The 19,972-nt window shown below is 46.4% G+C and overlaps 1 protein-coding gene across 7 annotated transcripts in view; it reads right to left on the bottom strand.

Moving 5' to 3' along the window:
- Nucleotides 1-19,723, bottom strand: part of LMF1 (lipase maturation factor 1) — a 170,264-nt gene extending 150,541 nt beyond the window's left edge. For 6 of the 7 annotated variants that reach the window (XR_005557480.1, XM_039349758.1, XM_039349759.1 and 3 more), the window contains exons 1-3: nucleotides 19,534-19,723; nucleotides 11,434-11,743; nucleotides 5,871-5,939 (exon numbers count right to left, since the gene is read on the bottom strand). Coding sequence is in view for 6 of the 7 variants with exons in the window: in XM_039349758.1 (XP_039205692.1) it covers nucleotides 5,871-5,939; nucleotides 11,434-11,743; nucleotides 19,534-19,708 (554 nt within the window). In the remaining variant the exon portion in view is untranslated. The remainder of the gene's footprint in view (nucleotides 1-5,870; nucleotides 5,940-11,433; nucleotides 11,744-19,533) is intronic. The other variant, XM_039349762.1, reaches the window with a different exon arrangement.
- Nucleotides 19,724-19,972: the final 249 nt, after the last annotated feature.

Raw genomic sequence — 19,972 nt, 5'->3', positions numbered from 1 at the left:
CAGAGAAACCCTGGTCTACAGCTCTGCTCCCTGAAGCGTGTCTCTGCCGGTTCATACTGTATTTCATGGGGTTGTTGGTCTCCATGAGAGATTAAGGAGGGGAAGTTTACTGGAATGCTGGCCAGGGGTATCCATACCAATTTTTTAAAAATGCAGCAGAAAAGACACAGTAGTGGGCCTTATTCAGGATGACAAGGTGGAAGCGTACCGCAAGGAGATAAGGAAGCTTGCCGCAAGGTGTAAGGAAAACAGCCTAGTTTTACATACCAGAAAAACCAAAGAGATCATTGTTGATTTCAGAAAAGGCAGGCACAGCCACACTTCTCTGTGCATAAATGATTCAAGTGGAGATGGTTACCAGCATCAAATTCCTGGGTGTGGAACTAACGAGTAGGTTGGCTTGGTCGCTCAACAGTGAGAAACTGGTGAAGAAACTGGGCACAGCAGCGCCTGCATTTTCTGCGCCGCATGAGAAAAGCACATCTTCCTTCCCCTGTCCTGACCACTTTCTACAGGGGGACAATCGAGAGCATCCTGTCATACAGCATCACAGTCTGGTTTGGAGGCATCCCTGCTTCAGACAGGAAGGCAGTGCAGAGAGTGGTGAGGATGGCCGAAAAGATCGTGGGCAGCTCCCTCCCTCCCATCCAGGACATGGCACAGAAGCGTTGCTTGAGCAGGGTCCGTAAGATCATCTGGGACACTACATACCCTCTTCACTTCCTTCTGGGAGGAGGGGGCTTCATAGTACCCGAAGCAGAACATCCAGATTCAGCCAGTTTCATTCCATACAGCATTAACCTTGCGAACTCTCAAGCTTCCTCCTTCCGTTATATATTCAAGATGGACAGTATTTAATATTTATTTGCTACGTATATGTAGGGATGTGAGTCTATACATATGTTGTTCATAGTATGTTTAAGTGCGTGTCATGTATGGATTTCACTTTGAGAGCGGGCAACTAAATTTCATGTTTGATGTGTGCCGTTGTGCCCACAGTATAAAAATGACAATAAAGGTTATCTTATCTTATCTTATCTTATCTTATCTTATCTTATCTTATCTTGTAAATGGACATTCAGAGGGGTTCCAGGATTATCCTAACACAGGGGTAGGCAACCTTGGCTCTTTTATGACTCGTGGACTTCAACTCCCAGAATTCCTGAGCCAGCCTGGCTCAGGAATTCTGGGAGTTGAAGTCCATGAGTCATAAAAGAGCCAAGGTTGCCTACCCCTGTCCTAACAGCACCAGAACAGCTGTTTTGAACTTGGAATTGGGAGCTTGGGATTCAAAACTTTTTTGCACACTTCAAATTGAGTACTGTGGATATGAAGTAAGAAATTAAAGAGGAAAGAGCCAGAAAATGTGTTTGGTTGATATATATTTCCTATGTATTTAACTCAAGAAATATAATGCATCAGGAAAAAGAAAAGAAAAGGGAGAGAGAGAGAGAGAGAGAGAGAGAGAGAGAGAGAGAGAGAGAGAGAGAGAGAGGGGGGGGGGGAGGGAGGGAGGGAGGGAGGGAGGGAGGGAAGAAAGAAAGAAAGAAAGAAAGAAAGAAAGAAAGAAAGAAAGAAAGAAAGAAAGAAAGAAAGAGGAAGGGAGGGAGGGAGGGAGGAAGACGCATCAAAGTAAACAAAAGCAATAAAAGGGTACATTTCTGGGAAAGGCCAAAAGGACTCTTAATTAAATCATGTCTGGGAGGAGCAAAAAAACCAACAACCTTGTGATCCCAACTCCCTTCCACCTCCTTTGGAAGATCTGGAGGGCACCTACAAGCACCTGCAGGAGCTTTAGTGACCTTACACATGTCACGCATCTTTTATAAAATCACATGATTATCTGCATGACACTATCTGCCCCCTTTTCCCAGCTGCGGAGGCCGATGGATGCCATCTTAAGGAAATGCCCGCCTCCAGCAGACAGCCCCGAGCTATGAAGGACACCCATTCAGAATTTGGCTTCGTTCCGCCCCTTCCTGGCTTTCCAAACTTAATAGCGAGAGGGCTGTCACTCAACACTTGCCTCCAGCTAGCCATTCAAGTCATCCAGGTCATAGTTGCCTCCAAAGGGCTTTTTCAAAAGGCAACTGGACTGGGTTTTTTTTCCTACTTGAGGAAGAAGAACAATACGTTTCGTTTGTCATCCGAGAAACTTCATCAGTTCTGATGGGGGGGGGCAGGTGGGGGATGGAGAATAAGGACTGACAGTTGAGTCGGGGAGGGGGGGGGAGGATGGAAGGATAGGTTCTAAGCCAGTGATGGTGAACCTTTCAGAGACCTAAACTGCAACCTAAAATCCACTTATGTATCGTCGGGTACCAGGTGGGCGTGGCCCATTGGGTGGGCATGGCCCATTGGGTGGGCGTGGCCCATTGGGTGGGTATGGCCCATTGGGTAGACGTGGTCCATTGGGTGGACATGATCCATTGGGTGGGCGTGGTTGCGGTGGTAATGGCAGATTGGGTGGGACTAAAAAGTTCAATCAATCAATTCCAGCTTTGCAAGATCTTTTTTTCCCCGCGAGAAGTTGAAATTGATTGATTGACCTTTTTTTTTTTTTTGAGCATGGCAGTGGAGGCCTAAAGCGAAAAGGTTTTATAAAACCCAGCTGAAGGCCTAGGACTGGGGCGATGGCGTGCGTGCCCACAGAGAGGACTCTGAGTGCCACCTGTGGCACGCGTGCCATAGGTTTGCCACCTATGGTGTGGGGGGGGAGGTTATTATGGAAGGATTGTATTTCTTTGCAGTCATCTGGTCCATTAGCACTTTCTGTGAGAGCTCTCGAGGCGGCTTGGATGGCTCGCGAATGGCCACTAGCCATTCAAGGTGTTCCTCTCCTGTAAACCCCACCTTCGTCTTGACAGGATCACAAAATGGACCATGTGTAGCAGTGGGAATTTTTTTGCTTCCTATGCACACAGCAGCCTGGAGGGGAAAGTTAGGCCTCTTTAAGTAAAACAGCCATTCCAACCTTAATACCCACTCGCTCCTCCTCACAAACCCACCGCATGGGCCTTCCAGCCCATCAAAGCAAGAACGAATCAGTAAAAAGTCATCTGATGCAACCCCCACCATCACAAAAGTTGTTTACCCACGCTAGACTACAAAGCCTATCATTGCTCATTAGTCACGCTGCCTGGGAATGCTAAAGTTGAAGTCCAACCTCACCTGGAAGGCCACCCGTTCCCCCAGTATGGTTGAAATTGGGCAAGAGCCCTGGTGGCGCAGTGGTGAGAATGCAGTATTGCAGGCTAATTCTGCCCACTGTTAGCAGTTTGATCCAGACCTGCTCAAGGTTGTTTCAGCCTTGGAAGGATGGAAGGCTGAGTCAACCTTGAGCCGGTCAGGATCAAACTGCTAGCAGTGGGCAGAATTGGTAAATGAGGACCCAGATTGTTGAGGGGCGAGATGCTGATTCCGTAAACCACTTAGAGAGGGCTGCAAAGCACTGTGAAGCGGTATGTAAGTCTAAGTGCTAAGTGCTATGTATGAGAAATAACTCTGAAAATACAGATCTGGCCCAGTCTACAAGGGACTTTCTTTGCACAGATGCCTCTCTCACTTTCCCAGGACAGCTGCCTTGTAAGTTATTCTGTCCATCAACAAAAATATGTGTTTGAAACAACAGAACACGTCAGTTCACTGTTGTGCAAGATCTTCTATCTAAGTTCATTAAATTGACAAGTTATCGGCTGCCATCTATAGTATGGTTTATTTCATCTGTTTTTAATATGCCACCATAATCAACTAGAAAAACAAACAACAATCCTACTCTATTGTCCTTGACAGGGTCAAGCAATTGTTTTCTAGATGAGTTTGGTTTTCAACTTTCAGAAAGTCATCAGAGTAATCTGGCCTCAGGTAAAAGCTTATTGGATCAACCTGGGGCCACAATCGAGAAATAATTACAGATGCCAGGTCCCCAGTGTCTCCAAATGAAGGTCCACTGAAAGCCTATCTTGAGAAGAAGACACTAGGTAGGTTTTTCCCATTTTTAGATGGCAGTGCTAGTGATATCTGGAAACCAGGTTTGATTTTGGCTACGCTACTATGATCCCATGGAAGGAGTCTAAGCAGTCCAATGCCTTAGAAATTATTTCATCCATGCAAAGGCCCTGTTATCCCCCAAAAGGTCCAGGCAGCTTATGTTACTATTTGGCTTAACAGTTAAAAACTTCCTCCTCCTTTAAACCACCCCATAACAAAAGAACTACAGCATAAAGCACAATGCAGAAGAGTCAAACTATTTAAACACTGAAGGGCACAGATTAAAACAGCAGATTTAATTGAAAGTACACACCTTTCTGAAAAGGAATTTACCACCTTCAGGAAGTTATTAATGAGGAAGTGAGACAGGTGCCTTTGGTAGGGAGTTTCTGAACTCAAACACAAAAATCAGTTTGGGAAGAAGAACAATAGTTACAGTCCTAAGAATCACCTTTGAAAAGGGTTGATCTGGAGGTTCTTCATTTAGAAATATATTTTTAGATATAAACAACGTTCACCACATGTATTTGAAAAAATAGGTTATTTCCATCCTTATCCACAAATATACAGGTAGTCCTAGCGATCGCCATTGGATCTGGCAACTCAGTCATTAAGCAAAATGGTCACTAAGTGAAACTGCGCTGGGCTTATGATCTTACTTTCAGCTTTCTTTTGCTTTAGGGACCTGCAAAGGTCATAAATGTAAGAATTGGCTGTAAAGTTACTTTTTGTCACTATAGTGGCTGCAAACAGTTGCTAAATGAGGCAGTTGCTAAACAAGGGCTATCTATATTCATTATTACCCTATAACAGATGAGGCCGTGTAATACATAATTCTCTCTGGGATGCAGGGTGACAGTAGAATAACTAGATTTCACACAACTCCATTTTGCTGCATTATGGTTTTTCAACTTGTGCCAGAAAGGCTAGGAATTGCAGTAATCATTGGTGTATGTCCAAGTCACATCCTTGGGAAACCAGATAATAAATTTTATGCCCTGGGCTTTTACCAATTGACTCATCATCATCATGTCCTCTTTCCCATGCCAAGAATCTTAAAACAAACCCCTTTCTCCCTGAACATGTCTTCTGAGACATATTTGTGGTGCTCCCAACTCCTTTAACCGACTAAGTCAGTGGTTTTCAACCTTTTTAATGCCGCGACCCCCAACCGGTCATAAGTTGAGGACTACTCAACTGGTGCAGCACCGTTTGCAGAATGGGACTTTTGGCGGGCTCAGCAGGGCAGAGACAGCCTGGACAATTCCTATTGGCTTTGGAAAGCCAATAGAATGAGACTCTATTCAAGAGGGTCTATTCTATTGGCTTTCAAAAGCCAATAGAATAAAAGGGAGTAGCCCAGCTAAGGAAAAGGGGGGGGGGAAATGGCGGACTGCGTTGTTTGGCGACCCCCGTGAAATGGTCGTTCGACCCCAAATGGGGTCCCGACCCACAGGTGGAGAACCACTGCACTAAGTCTATATGCTCAAGGGAGTAGCTTGAGCCTTTGTTACCTTGTGGTTTGGGTAATACGAGGTAGTTGTGGTGGATGGACTCTGTGGCTACAGGCAGAGTACCTGGGGATGTGTAGGGCCCACAAGATGTACAAAGGATGTTACTCTTTGGGGGGAAATTAGAAGCCCCTCTGCACATCATGAGATTTTCACTTCTGGAGGTCAATGCAATGGGGAATGTTCATATATAGTGTAGGCTAGATGATGAAGAAGGAAATATGAAGACATGTGAACAGTTGCAGACTCTACTCCACGAGATGGGCCTTCAAGGAAATGAATGCAGCCATAGCAGAAGTGGCTTCCTTTGGACCAGAAAAAAGAAAGGATAAAAAAAAAAACAGGACAATCCCACCAACATCCTCTCGCCAGTTGGAGGGAAGTTGAAAAGAACTTTGCGGTGATATCAACAGGGTTTGGCGTCTGAAATCTCCTCTCCTAAAACAAACAGATAGATGATTTAAAAATTAAAATAAGGGACTTAAAAAGAATAAATTGCTCCTTCCTGGCAGAAATGAAAGCGGAAGCTCCATTCATCTACCTTTGAACTGGCTTCCCATTACTAACTTCATACCGTCCATCTAGTAACTGAAGGTTTTGATTCCAACAAGGAAGACACAGCACATGCCAGACGACCAAAGACTTGAGATGTCCAGGTGCACGGATCTGGGTGCCAAGGAAAACCTCTCCAGATGTTTCTGCGTGAAAGCCCACTCCTCTTGCTTTCCGGTCAGCACATCAATAGGAAACCAGAATTCTTCCTCCGAAAGGGACATGGGGTAAATTCACAGGAAGAGGGAAACTCAAACTGTGTGGACCACTTCCAGATCTGCTATCGCTCTTCTGATGTGAAGTAGAGAAGATTCATTCCATTCCCCAACCCATCCAGAGCCACAGAAGACCTGGGTCTCCCCAGGCTTGGCTCTCTTTCCGTGAGCAGAGCGGGTGGCAGAGTCTAGCCAAAGGGATAGGAAGTTTGGAGAAATTCATCCAAGATAAGTCTACAAAGGATTGACAAGAGGATCTTAAGAACAGGAAGAGCCAGGGTAAACAGAGACGTCAGGAGAAGAAAGAGCAGACATTGCGTAAAAACAAAAAACAAAAGCAGCTTGTGTGTGACAGCTAACCAGAAGAAAGACTTCTAGAGCAGGGCTTTTCAACCAGTGGTACGGGTACCACCTGTGGTACATTGGCACCTGGCAGGTGGTACGCGACCATCCTAGAAAAGTGATAGCGGGAGAGGGGAATGAGCTGAACCGGTGGCAGCACCGCACAAGCCTGAACGAGAGACGGCTGGAACTGCAGGGCTGTCAGGGCTCAGCGGAAGCGCCAGGATCAGTGCCGTTTTCCAGTTGATCAGCGCTTCTTCGGGGCTGTCAGGGCTCAGTAGAAGCGCCAGGATCAGTGCCAGGCTCCAGCTGGAGCTCAGCGCTGATCCTGATGCTTCTGCTCAGCCCAGAAGAAGCGCCGATCAGCTGGAATGTTGCAGCATCCCCAGGGTCTTGTGATTTACATTCAGATGCTTGGCAACTGATTCATATTAATGATCGTCACCGTGTCCCAGGGTCATGTGAAGTGACCAAAACCTGCTGCAACCACCCAGCAGATGGGAGGAATAAAAACCAAACACCCCCCACCCCACCCCCGTTGCCAATCCTCAACAGAAATGTTCACAACAATGAAAACCTCGGACAGGAGGAAGAGCACCACTGGGCGTTGTCTTGCTCAACTGTGGCATGTGGGGCACTTTTTTCAGTGCCGTTGTAACTTCGAACGGTCACTAAGCGAACTGTTGTAAGTTGAGGACTACCTGTACTTTATCACTTTTTTCTTTTTCTTTTTTTTGTCATCAAGTTTTTGACACCTTGCTGGTGGTACTCGGATGTTGCCATATCCTAAAAGTGGTACAATGGGTGAAAAGGTTGAAAAGCCCTGTTCTAGAATACAGGCAGTCCTCGACTTACAACAGTTCATTTAGTGACCATTCAAAGTTACAATGGCACTGAAAAAAAGTGACTTATGACCATTTTTTTAAACGTAACAACCACTGCAGCATCCCCAGGGTCACGCCATTAAAATTGCCAAATGCTTGGCTACTGGTTCGTATTTATGACCGTTGCAATGTCCTGGGGTCAGTGATCAGCTTTTGCAACCTTCTGACGAGCAAAGTCAAGGGGGAAGCCAGCTTAACCTTAACAACCATGTTACTAACTTCACAATTTTGCAGTGGCTCACTTAACAAATGGGTCAAGAAAGGTCATAAAAAGGGGTTAAACTCATTTAACAAACGTTTCAGCTGGCAACATAAGTTTTGGTCACAATTGTGGTCGTAAGCCGAGGACTATTGGGTATGGCCAGTCTGAAGAAATGAAGGAGTAGGAGTGACATGATAGCAATATTCCAGTATTTAAGGAGTTGCCACAAAAAGGAAGGAATCAACTTATTTTCCAAAGCACCAGAGGGCAAGACAAGAAACGATGGATGGAAACTAGTCAAGGAGAGAAGCAACCTGGAACTAAGGAGAAACTTCCTAACAGGGAGGACAATTAACCAGTGGAATAGCTTGCCTCCAGAAATCATGGGTGCTTCATCACTGGAGATTTTTAAGAAGAGACTAAATAGCCATCTGTCTGAAATGGTATAGGACAGTGGTGGCGAACCTATGGCACGCGTGCCAGAGGCGGCACTCGGAGTCCTCTCTGGAGGTGTTGCTCCAGCCTTGCCTTCCCCCATGACCCCCTTCTCACCAGCAGCCCCCCTGGAGGAGAGTCGCCCCCGAGCGTGGCACACACGGAGCAGGACAGCCAAGGACATGGCAGCCAGGCAGTGTAAATAAGACTCTGCCCTCATGCCCCATCCTGCACAGTTGATGCTGCGGGGTGCGGGCAGAGGGGGTGGCCGCCATGGCACTGCTGGGCTGCCTGGGCAATCTGCGGTGGGCCCTGGAGGCAGTGAGTGGCCCTTTGGGCAGGTGGGGTGGGGACGGGGTGGGGGCGGAGCAGGGGTGGGGCAGGGGGTAGAATGGGGCAGTGCCAGTTTTGGGGCACTTGGTCTCTAAAAGGTTCGCCATCACTGGTATAGGATCTCCTGCTTGAGTAGGGGGTTGGACTAGAAGATCTCCAAGATCTCTTCCAGCTCTATTCTGATTGATTGATTGACTACCTATAATAGGAGGGAGATGAGAGGATGGTGACGACCTTATATAATTTGGTCTCCTTTGGCATAGCAAGATCTAAGCTTGGAGAAGACAGATCAAAGTCCCTCCAAAGGCCACTGACCTTGTCACGTTAAACCAGTTGTGATATTTAATGTGACAACAGTGGTAAAATTCTGGAAGCAATTCATTTCATTCCCACTGAATGGAAAAAGAATGTTCCTCCAAGTCAAACTTCACTGGTTGTCCACACGTCCACTGAGCTGTCCTGGTAATACTACAAAAACAGCTCAGGGGTTTCTCTGATAGTTGTTCTAATTTCTCACTCTAGCCCAGAAGTTCCCAAACTCAGTTCAGGGTGACCCGGAAGTTCCCAAACAGTGAGCCACAATGCCCAACATGCTCCTTTTATTAAGTATGTAGTAGAACACCCCACGGCACCCTTCTGAATTTGCCTGGGCATTGCAACATGAGCTGTGGGTCCAGCCTGTTGGAATGAGGGGATGGCTCAGCCACGATCATAAAAGAGCCAAGGTTGCCTACCCCTGTTCTAGATTCATCCGGACTATCTATCTGGTGCTGCTGATGGGGTATTTCATAGAATCAACAGGTTTCAAGTGAGTTTGGAATTTCTTCACATATAGGACTGAGATGAGTGTCCAGTCTTCATATGTTTCAAAGTATTTCTGTATTTAAAATGAAATGCAGTATCTCTAGTCTGTCTGTCTGTCAGTCTATCTATCTATCTATCTATCTATCTATCTATCTATCTATCTATCTATCTATCATCCATATCTATCTATCTATCCATCCATATCTCTTTCTGTCTATCTATCATCTATCTATCTATCTATCTATCTATCTATCTATCTATCTATCTATCTATCTTCCATCCATATCTATCTATATCTATCTATCCATCCATATCTATCTATCCATCCATATCTCTATCTATATCTATCTATCTATCTATCATCCATATCTATCTATCTATCTATCTATCTATCTATCTATCTATCTATCTATCTATCTATCTATCTATCAGTCTATCTATCTATCCATATATCTCTCTCTGTCTGTCTATCTATCTATCTATCTATCTATCATCTATCTATCTATCTATCTATCTATCTATCTCTCTCTCTCTCTCTCTATCTCTATCATCCATCCATCCATCCATCTATATCTATATCTATCTATATCTATCTATCTATCATCCATATCTATCTATCTATCTATCTATCCATCCATATCTCTCTGCTGTCTGTCTGTCTGTCTCTATCTATCTATCTACCTACCTACCTACCTACCTACCTACCTACCTACCTATCTATCTATCTACCTATCAAATTTATGTTGCCACCTACTCGCACATGGCAACTCAAGGTGGTTCACAGGACATTTGGGGCTTCCTGGTCCAAACAAGTCCTAGAAAAAGGAAACGGCAAACCAGTTCATTCTCTATTGCTTCAAAAGAAACATTTTATTGGATGTGGTTGGCAAGAGTCAAGCTTCCCTCAAAAGGGTCTTTACTTTCTTAAATTGCAATCTCAAGAATCAGGCACAATTGGCTCAAGAGGATACTCCAGAAAGGCATTAAAAAATAAAATAAACACGGTGAGAATTTTTAGCTATCCTGGCTACTGGGGAAGATAAAGTAAAATAATTTTCTCCTGGAAGCTACCCAACCCCAGGTCCAACTTCCATTGGAAAGGGGTTTACAATCTGAATTGAGCAGGGGGGAACTTACTAATTACCCCCCCCCCCAAATAACCTCCATTTGCATCATCCACAACCATCTCTCTAAGCAACTCTCACTGCAGTGTAAACACAACAATAATGACATGGTCTTGACCCCTTGCTGGGAATTTGATTTTTTTTTAAAAAAAACCCACCAAATATAACCGCAACTGAACAATCTCAGAAATAGGATCCTTTCACACAGCCCTTTCCCATATTGTGCTATCACTAAAATGAAGATAAATGGAGACTGGAGTAAAACAGGAATTTCTCTTCCTTGTGTTATCATCACCCTTGATCAAACTGCCATTAGCTCTTGATTACCAGCTGCCATAAATTACCCCAGCAAGTGGGCAAAAACCAACTCCGTCCACTGACTCCATAAGGTTACCCCAGGTAACCTTAGCCTAACAATCCAGTCTCAAATATCCAAAGCTATTTCTACAAAACCACAGCGCTAAAGTGAACCACGTGCATGAAAGGAGCTGCTTTTCAAAAGGTGCCTTGTGAGATAGGGAGTTGCAAGCAACAAATTCAGCTCACGCCTCCATTTGGGAGAGCAAGTGTGCACAGCAAAGGGAGCATCACATGCTCTGTTCATAAGCTGCTCAATGCCTGGAGCCCTCTCACCGGCTCAAGGATGACTCAGCCTTCCGAGGTCGGTAAAATGAGGACCCAGATTGTTGGGGGCCACAGGCTGACTCTGTAAACTGCTTAGAGAGGGCTGTAAAAGCAGAATATTAGTCTAAGTGCTATTTTATTTCATTATATTCTATTGCCACAGTGGTACAGTGGTCAGAATGCAGTATTGCAGGCTAATTCTACCTACTGCCAGCAGTTCGATCCTGGCCGGCTCAAGGATGACTCAGCCTTCCATCTTTCCGAGGTCGGTAAAATGAGGACCCAGATTGTTGGGGGCCACAGGCTGACTCTGTGAACCACTGAGAGGGCTGTAAAGCATCGTGAAGTGGTATATAAGTCTAATTGTTATTGCTATTGCTAGCCTCAAGCAGAAAAGTAAGAAACGAGATGGCTTACCAGATCTGTCCCACGTTAATTAAGGAGAGGTAGATTATCCACACAGCAGCCATGAGAATCATGTTGGCACATCCAGTGACCAGGACAAAAGCTGAGATGGCCAAACCAATGAGAGCGAAGGCATCAAGGATGCTGTCCATGCTGGACCAGTCCAGGAACCAGATCAAAGTTGGGGCATAGCTTAATGTCTCCATGTTTATTCTGCCCTTGAAATGGCGCTTCACATTCTCCAGGTACAGCTTGCACGGCAGAAGCCCTCGGTCCCCAATAAGTGCTTTGTTTTGATGGTAGGCAACCAGAAAGGCAACAACTGAAAGGAACAACAACAACAATAGTGAGGAGGAATCCAAGAGATTAACAATCTACATTTGAACCTCTCCAGGAATTGAATAACATAGAATAACAGAATTGGAAGGGACCTTGGGGGTCATCTAGTCCAACTTCCTGCACAAGCAGGAGACCCTATACCATTTCAGACAAGTGACTGTCCAGTCTCTTCTTAAAAACCTCCAGTGTTGGAGCATTCACAGCTTCTGAAGGCAAGCCGTTCCACCGGTTAATTGTTCTCACTGTCAGGAATTTTCTCCTTAGTTCTAGGTTGCTTCTCTCCTTGATGAGTTTCCATCCATTGCTTCTTGTTTGTCCCCTTTATCTTTGTGACAGCCCCTCAAATACTGGATATTTGTCCTTTCACTTTGAAAATTCAGTCAGTTTCAAGGTGAAAGGGCAAACTCACTATATAACGGCTGATACGTCGCGACATGTCATGTGACGTTGCGAGTTTGACACCCCGGGCGTAGCATAATATGTGAACTTGAACCCTCAGCCAAGGCACTGGTCTTACCTTTAAATCTAGTTATAGCAGTGGTTCTCAACCTTTTTAATGCTGCGACCCCCAACCGGTCATAAGTCGAGGACTACTCAACCGGTCGTAAGTCGAGGACTACTCAACTGGTGCACCCCGTTTGCAGAATGGGACTTTTGGCGGGCTCAGCAGGGCAGAGACAGCCTGGACAATTCCTGTTGGCTTTTGAAAGCCAATAGAATTAGATTCTATTCAAGAGAGTCTATTCTATTGGCTTTCAAAAGCCAATAGAATAAAAGGGAGTAGCACAGCTAAGGAAAAGGGGAACAAAATGGCGGACTGCGTTGTTTGGCGACCCCCGTGAAATGGGCGTTTGACCCCAAATGGGGTCCTGACCCACAGGTTGAGAACCACTGAGTTATAGCTTGGGCCCCATCTACCTCCCATACGGCGGAGAAAAATCAAGAAAAAGGCAAGTGTGTTGTTCATTCAGGTGTGACTCTGTATTGTGGCCATCCAACCACGACGTAGGTACAGTATTTACTTTTTATTATTTGTAGAAAAAAATTAAACCACCCAATTGCCAAAATTGTTGAGACAGTTTACAATCCAACACTCTAAAAGATACCATTCGAATAAAAACTTATCTAGGTAAAATCAAATAAAAATGCAAAATGAAAATGCCATAGGAACTAGCAGCAGCAGCAGGAGGAGGAAGGTAGACTTTCAAATTTTAAAATGACATGAATCAAAGACAATTAAAAGCTAGTTTAAAGGCTTGGGGAAACGGTGCTAAAATGATGCGAATACGGGGACCACGTGAGCCTCTGGCAAACACTTTTCGTATATGGGGAGCCACTCTATAAAAAGCTTTTCCCTGGCAGAGGTTCATCCCACCTCCTTTGGTGAAAAGACTGGAGAAGGTCCCCATTAGATAAGGCCCAGGTGAGAATATACAGAGAAGATCATTTGATATATGTAAGTCATAGATTGGATTTTATTATGCAGTCCAACTGGAGACTGGCAAGACTTTTGCCCTTGCCTCCTTAGGTCTAAAGGAGAGGGACTGGCCCAAGGTCATCTGACTGGCTTCCAGGTCTGAGGCAAGACTAGAATTCACAACTTCCCAACTTCTAGCCTGCTACCTTAACCACTACCCCAAGCTGACTCTTACAGTTCATATCATTTCACTCATAATCAATATAATAATTATAGCATTTGCTTTACTTTCCAATTAACCAGGTGACCCTTTTAAACTGCCCCAATACATACATACATACACATATATACACAAGAGTACACAAAAGAGTACAGAGTACAGAGGAGTACAGACTACAGAGAAGAGCAACAAAGATGATTAGGGGACTGGAGACTAAAACATATAAGGAACGGTTGCTAGAACTGGGTATGTCTAGTTTAACGAAGAGAAGGACAAGGGGGGACATGATAGCAGTATTCCAATATCTCAGGGGCTGCCATAAAGAAGAGGGAGCCAAGCTATTCTCCAAAGTGCCTGAAGGCAGGACAAGAAGCAACGGGTGGAAATCTAATCAAGGAGACGAAGCCACCTAGAACTAAGGAGAAACTGCCTGACAGGAGAACAATTATCAGTGGAACAGCCTGCCTCCAGAAGCAGTAAATGCTCCAACACTGGAAGTCTTTAAGAAGAGACTGGACAGCCACTTGTCCAAAATGGTGTAGGGTTTCCTGCCTGAGCAGGGGGTTGGACTAGATGACCTCCAAAGTCCCTTCCAACTTTACTACTATTAAACACACACACACACACACAAACACAAACACACACACACTGTCTGAAATGGTATAGGTTCTCCTGTTTGAGCAGAGGGCTGGACTAGAACAGAGGTCCTTTTGGGCACCAGGGACCAGCTCCACGGACAGAGGTTTTTCCGCAGACCACAGAGTGCATGGTTTTGTGTGTTGCCTGCATTCCGCTGATGGGGCTTTGCTCGTTTGTGCGGACCAGTTGCTGGCATGCCGCAACCCGGTACTGGTCCACGGACGAGGGGTTGGGGACCGCTGGACTAGAAGACTTCCAAGGTCCCTTCCAGCTCTATTCTATTCTAAATAGAATATACATACACACACACACACACACACACATACATCTTTGTGTGTATACACACATATGTATATATCTCAAAGCTATAGGAAGCCATATAAAGAGTGCCCATATACAGTCACACACTTGGATTAATACTTTTTCCCTCAGAGTTTGGAAGAATGGTTTTCCTGACCCAAATAGTTTGCAATGGTTGCCTGAATGCATCAGTTAAAAACTTTTGCCTGCATAAATAAGAGACTCTCGTCAAAAGCAAGGACGAATAACAAAGTGCCTGCGTGAAAGCTCCGCTTTTGTGGCCTTTCAAATATCTCAGGATTGGGTTTACTGACACACCATGAGAAATCATATCATGGTTACTTGCAGGTTTTTTGGTGGAGAACAACTAAAAAACCCATCAACAGCCAATAAGCCTTGGGGAAGAAATGAGACATCTGTAGCTGTTCCTATTAAGAGAAGCCATCACTTGTCCACGTGGAGCCTTTGGCCATCCCATCTTAAGGTATCCAACTGAACCCAGGACCTTCCTTCATACAATTCCCCCAAATCATCTTGTTTAAAAATAAAAATCCACTTCCTTGGTATGGGAGAGGAGGGTCACGTCTTCCACAACCTAATTAACTTTGATTAACATGGCAATTTGCTAAGGAGATTTTCTTGCAAGTGGTAATCAAAACCTACCTCAAAATTGCTGCCCTACCCCTCTAAACTGCTCATCAGCTGCACAAAAAAGTCCAAATTAAACCCCAGGCTTAAGTGCAAACATAAACAAGAGAAGAGCAAATTAGGGGAAAATACACATTGCCAAAAGGGGTAAGGGAAAAAAAAGTGTGTACGCTGTATTTACATGCAGGTTACACAAAAGAAACCTCAAGGAGGACACATTTAGCCGCAAGAAGAGTCTTTCCTTCAAGACCAATGCTGACACCAAGTCCTTGTTCCAAAATAACAAGAAGTAACCTCGGGAATAAATAAAATACTGAGATAAAAAGGTGGAAGATACCCCACGTGCCTCTTAATCAGGTCTAAGAGGACAAAATTTCATCCAAACTGACCTCACCTTTCTCCAAAACTAAGTCCAGATAGGCCTCCTAACAATATTTTTAGGGAGGTAAAAAAAAAATGACCCCCAAAGTCCTCTCTTTTTCATTCAAAGGGTGTGATTCTTTCCATCAGTCCATCAGTTCCTTCCAACTGATATGGCACCTAACTTAAACATTGCAACTCCAGCATTTGGACAGAAGCTAAAAATCCAAGCTACAATCCAAAACATTACGAGGTGACCAGGAACGCATGTTCATACCCATCTGCAGATGGGAACTCCAATTCTCCAGGGCTGGAAGAAAAAGCCTTTCTTCATGGACCTGCCAAAGGTCAACTGGATTTGGGGCCTGCCGTATCTCCTGGATCCCGTGAGATGGCATTGTTTCCGGGAAAGGACCTGAAGCACATGGGATGGGCAGGTGTCTTCGGGGAAAGCTATTCTGAAAAGCACAACTTTGGTCTATGTCAAGGGTAGGCAACCTTGGCTCTTTTATGACTCGTGGACTTCATTCCTGCTGGCTCAGGAATTCTGGGAGTTGAAGTCCACGAGTCATAAAAGAGCCAAGGTTGCCTACCCCTGGTCTACGTCTTTCCCTTCCCTGCTGATCTTGTCATAACAAAGTCCATTAGACAAGCACTTTTTGGGGAGGTGTTATCAACACCATGTAGACTTTCTTCTCTTGAAAATGCCACCTTCATCCTCAGAGTTGGAAGGGACCTTGGAGGTCTTCTACTCCAAGCCCCTGCTCATGCAAGGAGACCCTAGACCAGGGGTCTTCAAACTTGGCCCTTTTATGACTTGTGGACTTCAACTCCCAGAATTCCTCAGCCAGGCACGTGTGTGCCTGGCTGAGGAATTCTGGGAGTTGAAGTCCACAAGTCATAAAAGGGCCAAGTTTGAAGACCCCTGTCATGGAGAAAAAGATCTGGCCGTCATCGACATATTAGCAGCATCTTACTCCAGGTCTGAAAATTTGCCCCAACAATTCCATATAGATATTGAGAAATACTGAAGATACAATAGACCTATGGAGGAAGCCACCAAAAAGCTCCCATTCTCAGAAGCAATTGAAGCCAATCATCTCCAACAGAAACCGTCAGAAACCTACCTGAGAGACAAGAACAAAGCAAATGCCTCCTATTGTTGGATGGAGATCAGCCTTTGTGGTCTCAAAATGTGCTGAGAGATCAAGAAGAACCACCAAGTCATGCTTTCTTTGCTGATCCCCAACAAAGATCAAGTCAACTTTGCATGCCTGGCTGAGAAATTCTGGGAGTTGAAGTCCACAAGTCATAAAAGGGCCAAGTTTGAAGACCCCTGCCCTAGACCAGGGGTAGGCAACCTTGGCTCTTTTATGACTCGTGGACTTCAACTCTCAGAATTCCTGAGCCAGCATAGCTCACTCAGGAATTCTGGGAGTTGAAGTCCACGAGTCATAAAAGGGCCACGTTTGAAGACCCCTGCCCTAGACCAGTGGTTCTCAACCTTTTTAATGCCACGACCCCCAACCGGTCGTAAGTCGAGGACTACTCAACCGGTCGTAAGTCGAGGACTACTCAACTGGTGCAGCACCGTTTGCAGAATGGGACTTTTGGCGGGCTCAGCAGGGCAGAGACAGCCTGGACAATTCCTATTGGCTTTTGAAAGCCAATAGAATTAGACTCTATTCAAGAGAGTCTATTCTATTGGCTTTCAAAAGCCAATAGAATAAAAGGGAGTAGCACAGCTAAGGAAAATGGGGAAAAAAATGGCGGACTGCGTTGTTTGGCGACCCCCGTGAAATGGTCGTTCGACCCCAAATGGGTCCCGACCCACAGGTGGAGAACCACTGCCCTAGACCAAACTGTCTTCCCACCTTGACACTTCCCTTCTGGTTCATCTTTCTTCAGAAGAAAGAGGGCTGGTCCTCAGCTCCATCACTGGCCCCTTTCATATATATATATATATATATATATATATGATAGGAAATAAAATGATCACCAGGGTAGTAAAATTATAAAATTTTATTAAAAAGCGCCTAGCTTTCGCCGTCACCTGCCGGCATCCTCAGGGCTAGTGCGCCAGGGAGTGGGAGAGTCATTCTTATAGGTGTGGTGAAGTCTGCGCACGACTCCTCGACCTCGTCATCGGGCCTAAATAGGATAACTGCGTGCGGCTGGTCTGCTCCTTTCTATTCATCTCAACCGTCCGTTCATCCTCCTCCATCCCTCTCCCCCTCAGTCGTGAGGTGAGCGGGCAAGTGTCTCTATGGTTGCAACAGTCCCTATATTTGAGCTCTTTTCCCTCGGGGGTAAATGGCAACGTGCATTTCGTGTTTCTTTTACAGTCCTCCTTCGTTCCATCATTCTTCCTATGGCAAGTTTTTTGTTGTTGAAATATATATATATATATATATATATATATATATATATATTTATATATATGAAGAATTTATATGGCCAAGCACTCACTCTTGGTGACTCTGGGCAGCTTAGAAAAAAATAAAAACCCAATACACAAACAATAAAAATAATGTCCCTTCACCCCCTTCCAGCAACAACCGTCAATCGGATAAGCCACTTGATGGATTCCATCCCACTCTAGATTCCCCAGGCCCGTTGGCAAAACCACGTCTTGTGAAAGAGTATCAAAGGGGGGGGCAATCTGCTCTCTGGAACATCTTGCCCCCCCCATGTGAGGTTGACCCCAACCCTCCTATCTTTTCCTAAGGGCTGTGCCCGTTGGCTTGGGTCTCCAGTGGGGGATCAGCACAATGGAGGTGGTCGATCCGGTAATAACAGATTCCCATCTCCCCCCCCCCACGCTCCATTCCCGCCCTCCCCATGTGTCTTTGGTTTTAATGTTTGTTTTTAACTTTTCATGTTTTAGCTTATATGTAACTCTGTGGTTAGAAGAGTGACTCTATGGCAGGGGTCTTCAAACTTGGCCCTTTTATGACTTGTGGACTTCAACTCTCAGAATTCCTCAGCCAGGCATGCTGGCTGAGGAATTCTGGGAACTGAAGTCCACAAGTCATAAAAGGGCCAAGTTTGAAGACCCCTGCTCTATGGTAAGAAGAGCAGCCAATTCATTTTGTAAATAAATAAATCTAATCTCCGCAGGGATGAGTTCCAAAGGGAGGGAGCCACCACGGAGAGGGCCCTTCTTTGAAGACACTGCCAGATATTCCTTCTTAGGAAAAAGGACTCTTGACATTCCCCTGCCTCCCTGCTCTGTGGGCAAGGGTCTTCAAATTTGGCCCTTTGATGACTTGTGGACTTCAACTCCCAGAATTCTTCAGCCAGCATGCCTGGCTGAGGAACTCTGGGAGTTGAAGTCCACAAGTCATAAAAGGGCCAAGTTTGAAGACTCCTGCCTTAAGGGAACCAGTTTGAGATGCTTTCTCGAATTCCAGTGGGGCTTTGGACTTGGTGGTCTCTTATCTGACCCGGCCTTGGTGCAGCTATTCTCACAACCCAGTGCAGTGTCACGTGTCTTGCATGTCATGCGAATCTGACCACCGAGGTTTCCCTCCCAGTGCAGCTGTGCCTCTCCATCATGGTTCGCTCACCATCTTTTCTTTTCCCCTGAAGCACTCCCTTGCTAGCCCTCATTCAGAACTGGACTAACTGGACTAACCAAGAACATCAGAACAGAGCTGGAAGGGTCCTTGGAGGTCTTCTAGTCCAACCCCCTGCCCATTCCACCCTAGACCATGCCAGACAAGTGGCTCTCCAGGATCTTCTTAAAAGCTTCCAGGGAGGGAGGGAGGGAGGGAGGGAGGAAGGAAGGAAGGAAGGCAGGATAGCATTATAACAGTTGGAAGGGACCTCAGAGGTCTTCTAGACGAGCCCCCTGCTCAAGCAGGAGACCCTATTATACCATTTCAAACAAGTGGCTTTCCAGTCTCTTTCTAAAACCCTCCAGCGATGGAGCGCCCAGGATTTCTGGAGCCAAGCTTCGCCCGTGAGCTGGACCCCAGCCAGACCGGGCTGCAATCCAAACTCCCATAATCCCCCACCACCTTGACCCCCCCCCAGCTGCAACTTTAGGACAGCCAGACTAGCAGGGGAGGGGGGGGAGGAGAAGGCTCGACCCAAGCGGGGGGGAGAGCTGCGCTGCAAAAGGGGCGCCGGGGAGGGGGGAGGGCAATCCGGGGGCCCCCCTGCCCCCCCCCGGCCAGGCACTTACAGTAAATGAGCGCGGTGGCGCGCACCAGCGCCAGCCGCGTCAGCCAGAAGGAGCCGGGGCGCAGGGGAGGCGCCGGAGGGTCGCGCACCTCCCGGGGGTCGGGGGCGTCTCCCGCCGGTCCGGCTGCCCCCCGCCGCGGCCGCCGCCTCAGCGGCTCCCCGGCGCTCGCAGCCATGCCTGCCGGATTGGGGCAGGGCGCATGCGCGCCGCGGGAGCCGCCACGGAGCGCGCGCTCATTGGCGGAGGCGCGCGCGAGCCGGGGTTGTCCGGGCAGGGAGGGGGGGCAAAAGGGGGCGCGCCTGCCCCGCCCCGCCGAGCCCAGCGCTTCCCGGCCCCGGGCTTGCGGGCGCCGCTTCCCCCGCGGCTGCCTCTTGCCCGCGGATCTCTTCGGTGAGGGAGAAGCCGGTGTTGAGTCTCTTGTCTGAGATGGTACAGGTTT

Source organism: Crotalus tigris, unplaced genomic scaffold (genome assembly GCF_016545835.1).
Source record: "Crotalus tigris isolate CLP2741 ecotype Arizona unplaced genomic scaffold, ASM1654583v1 scf7180000018301.7375997, whole genome shotgun sequence".
Lineage (NCBI taxonomy): Eukaryota > Metazoa > Chordata > Lepidosauria > Squamata > Viperidae > Crotalus > Crotalus tigris.
Note: the sequence above shows the minus strand (reverse complement) of the source record. Positions and strands in the feature narration are given on the sequence as shown.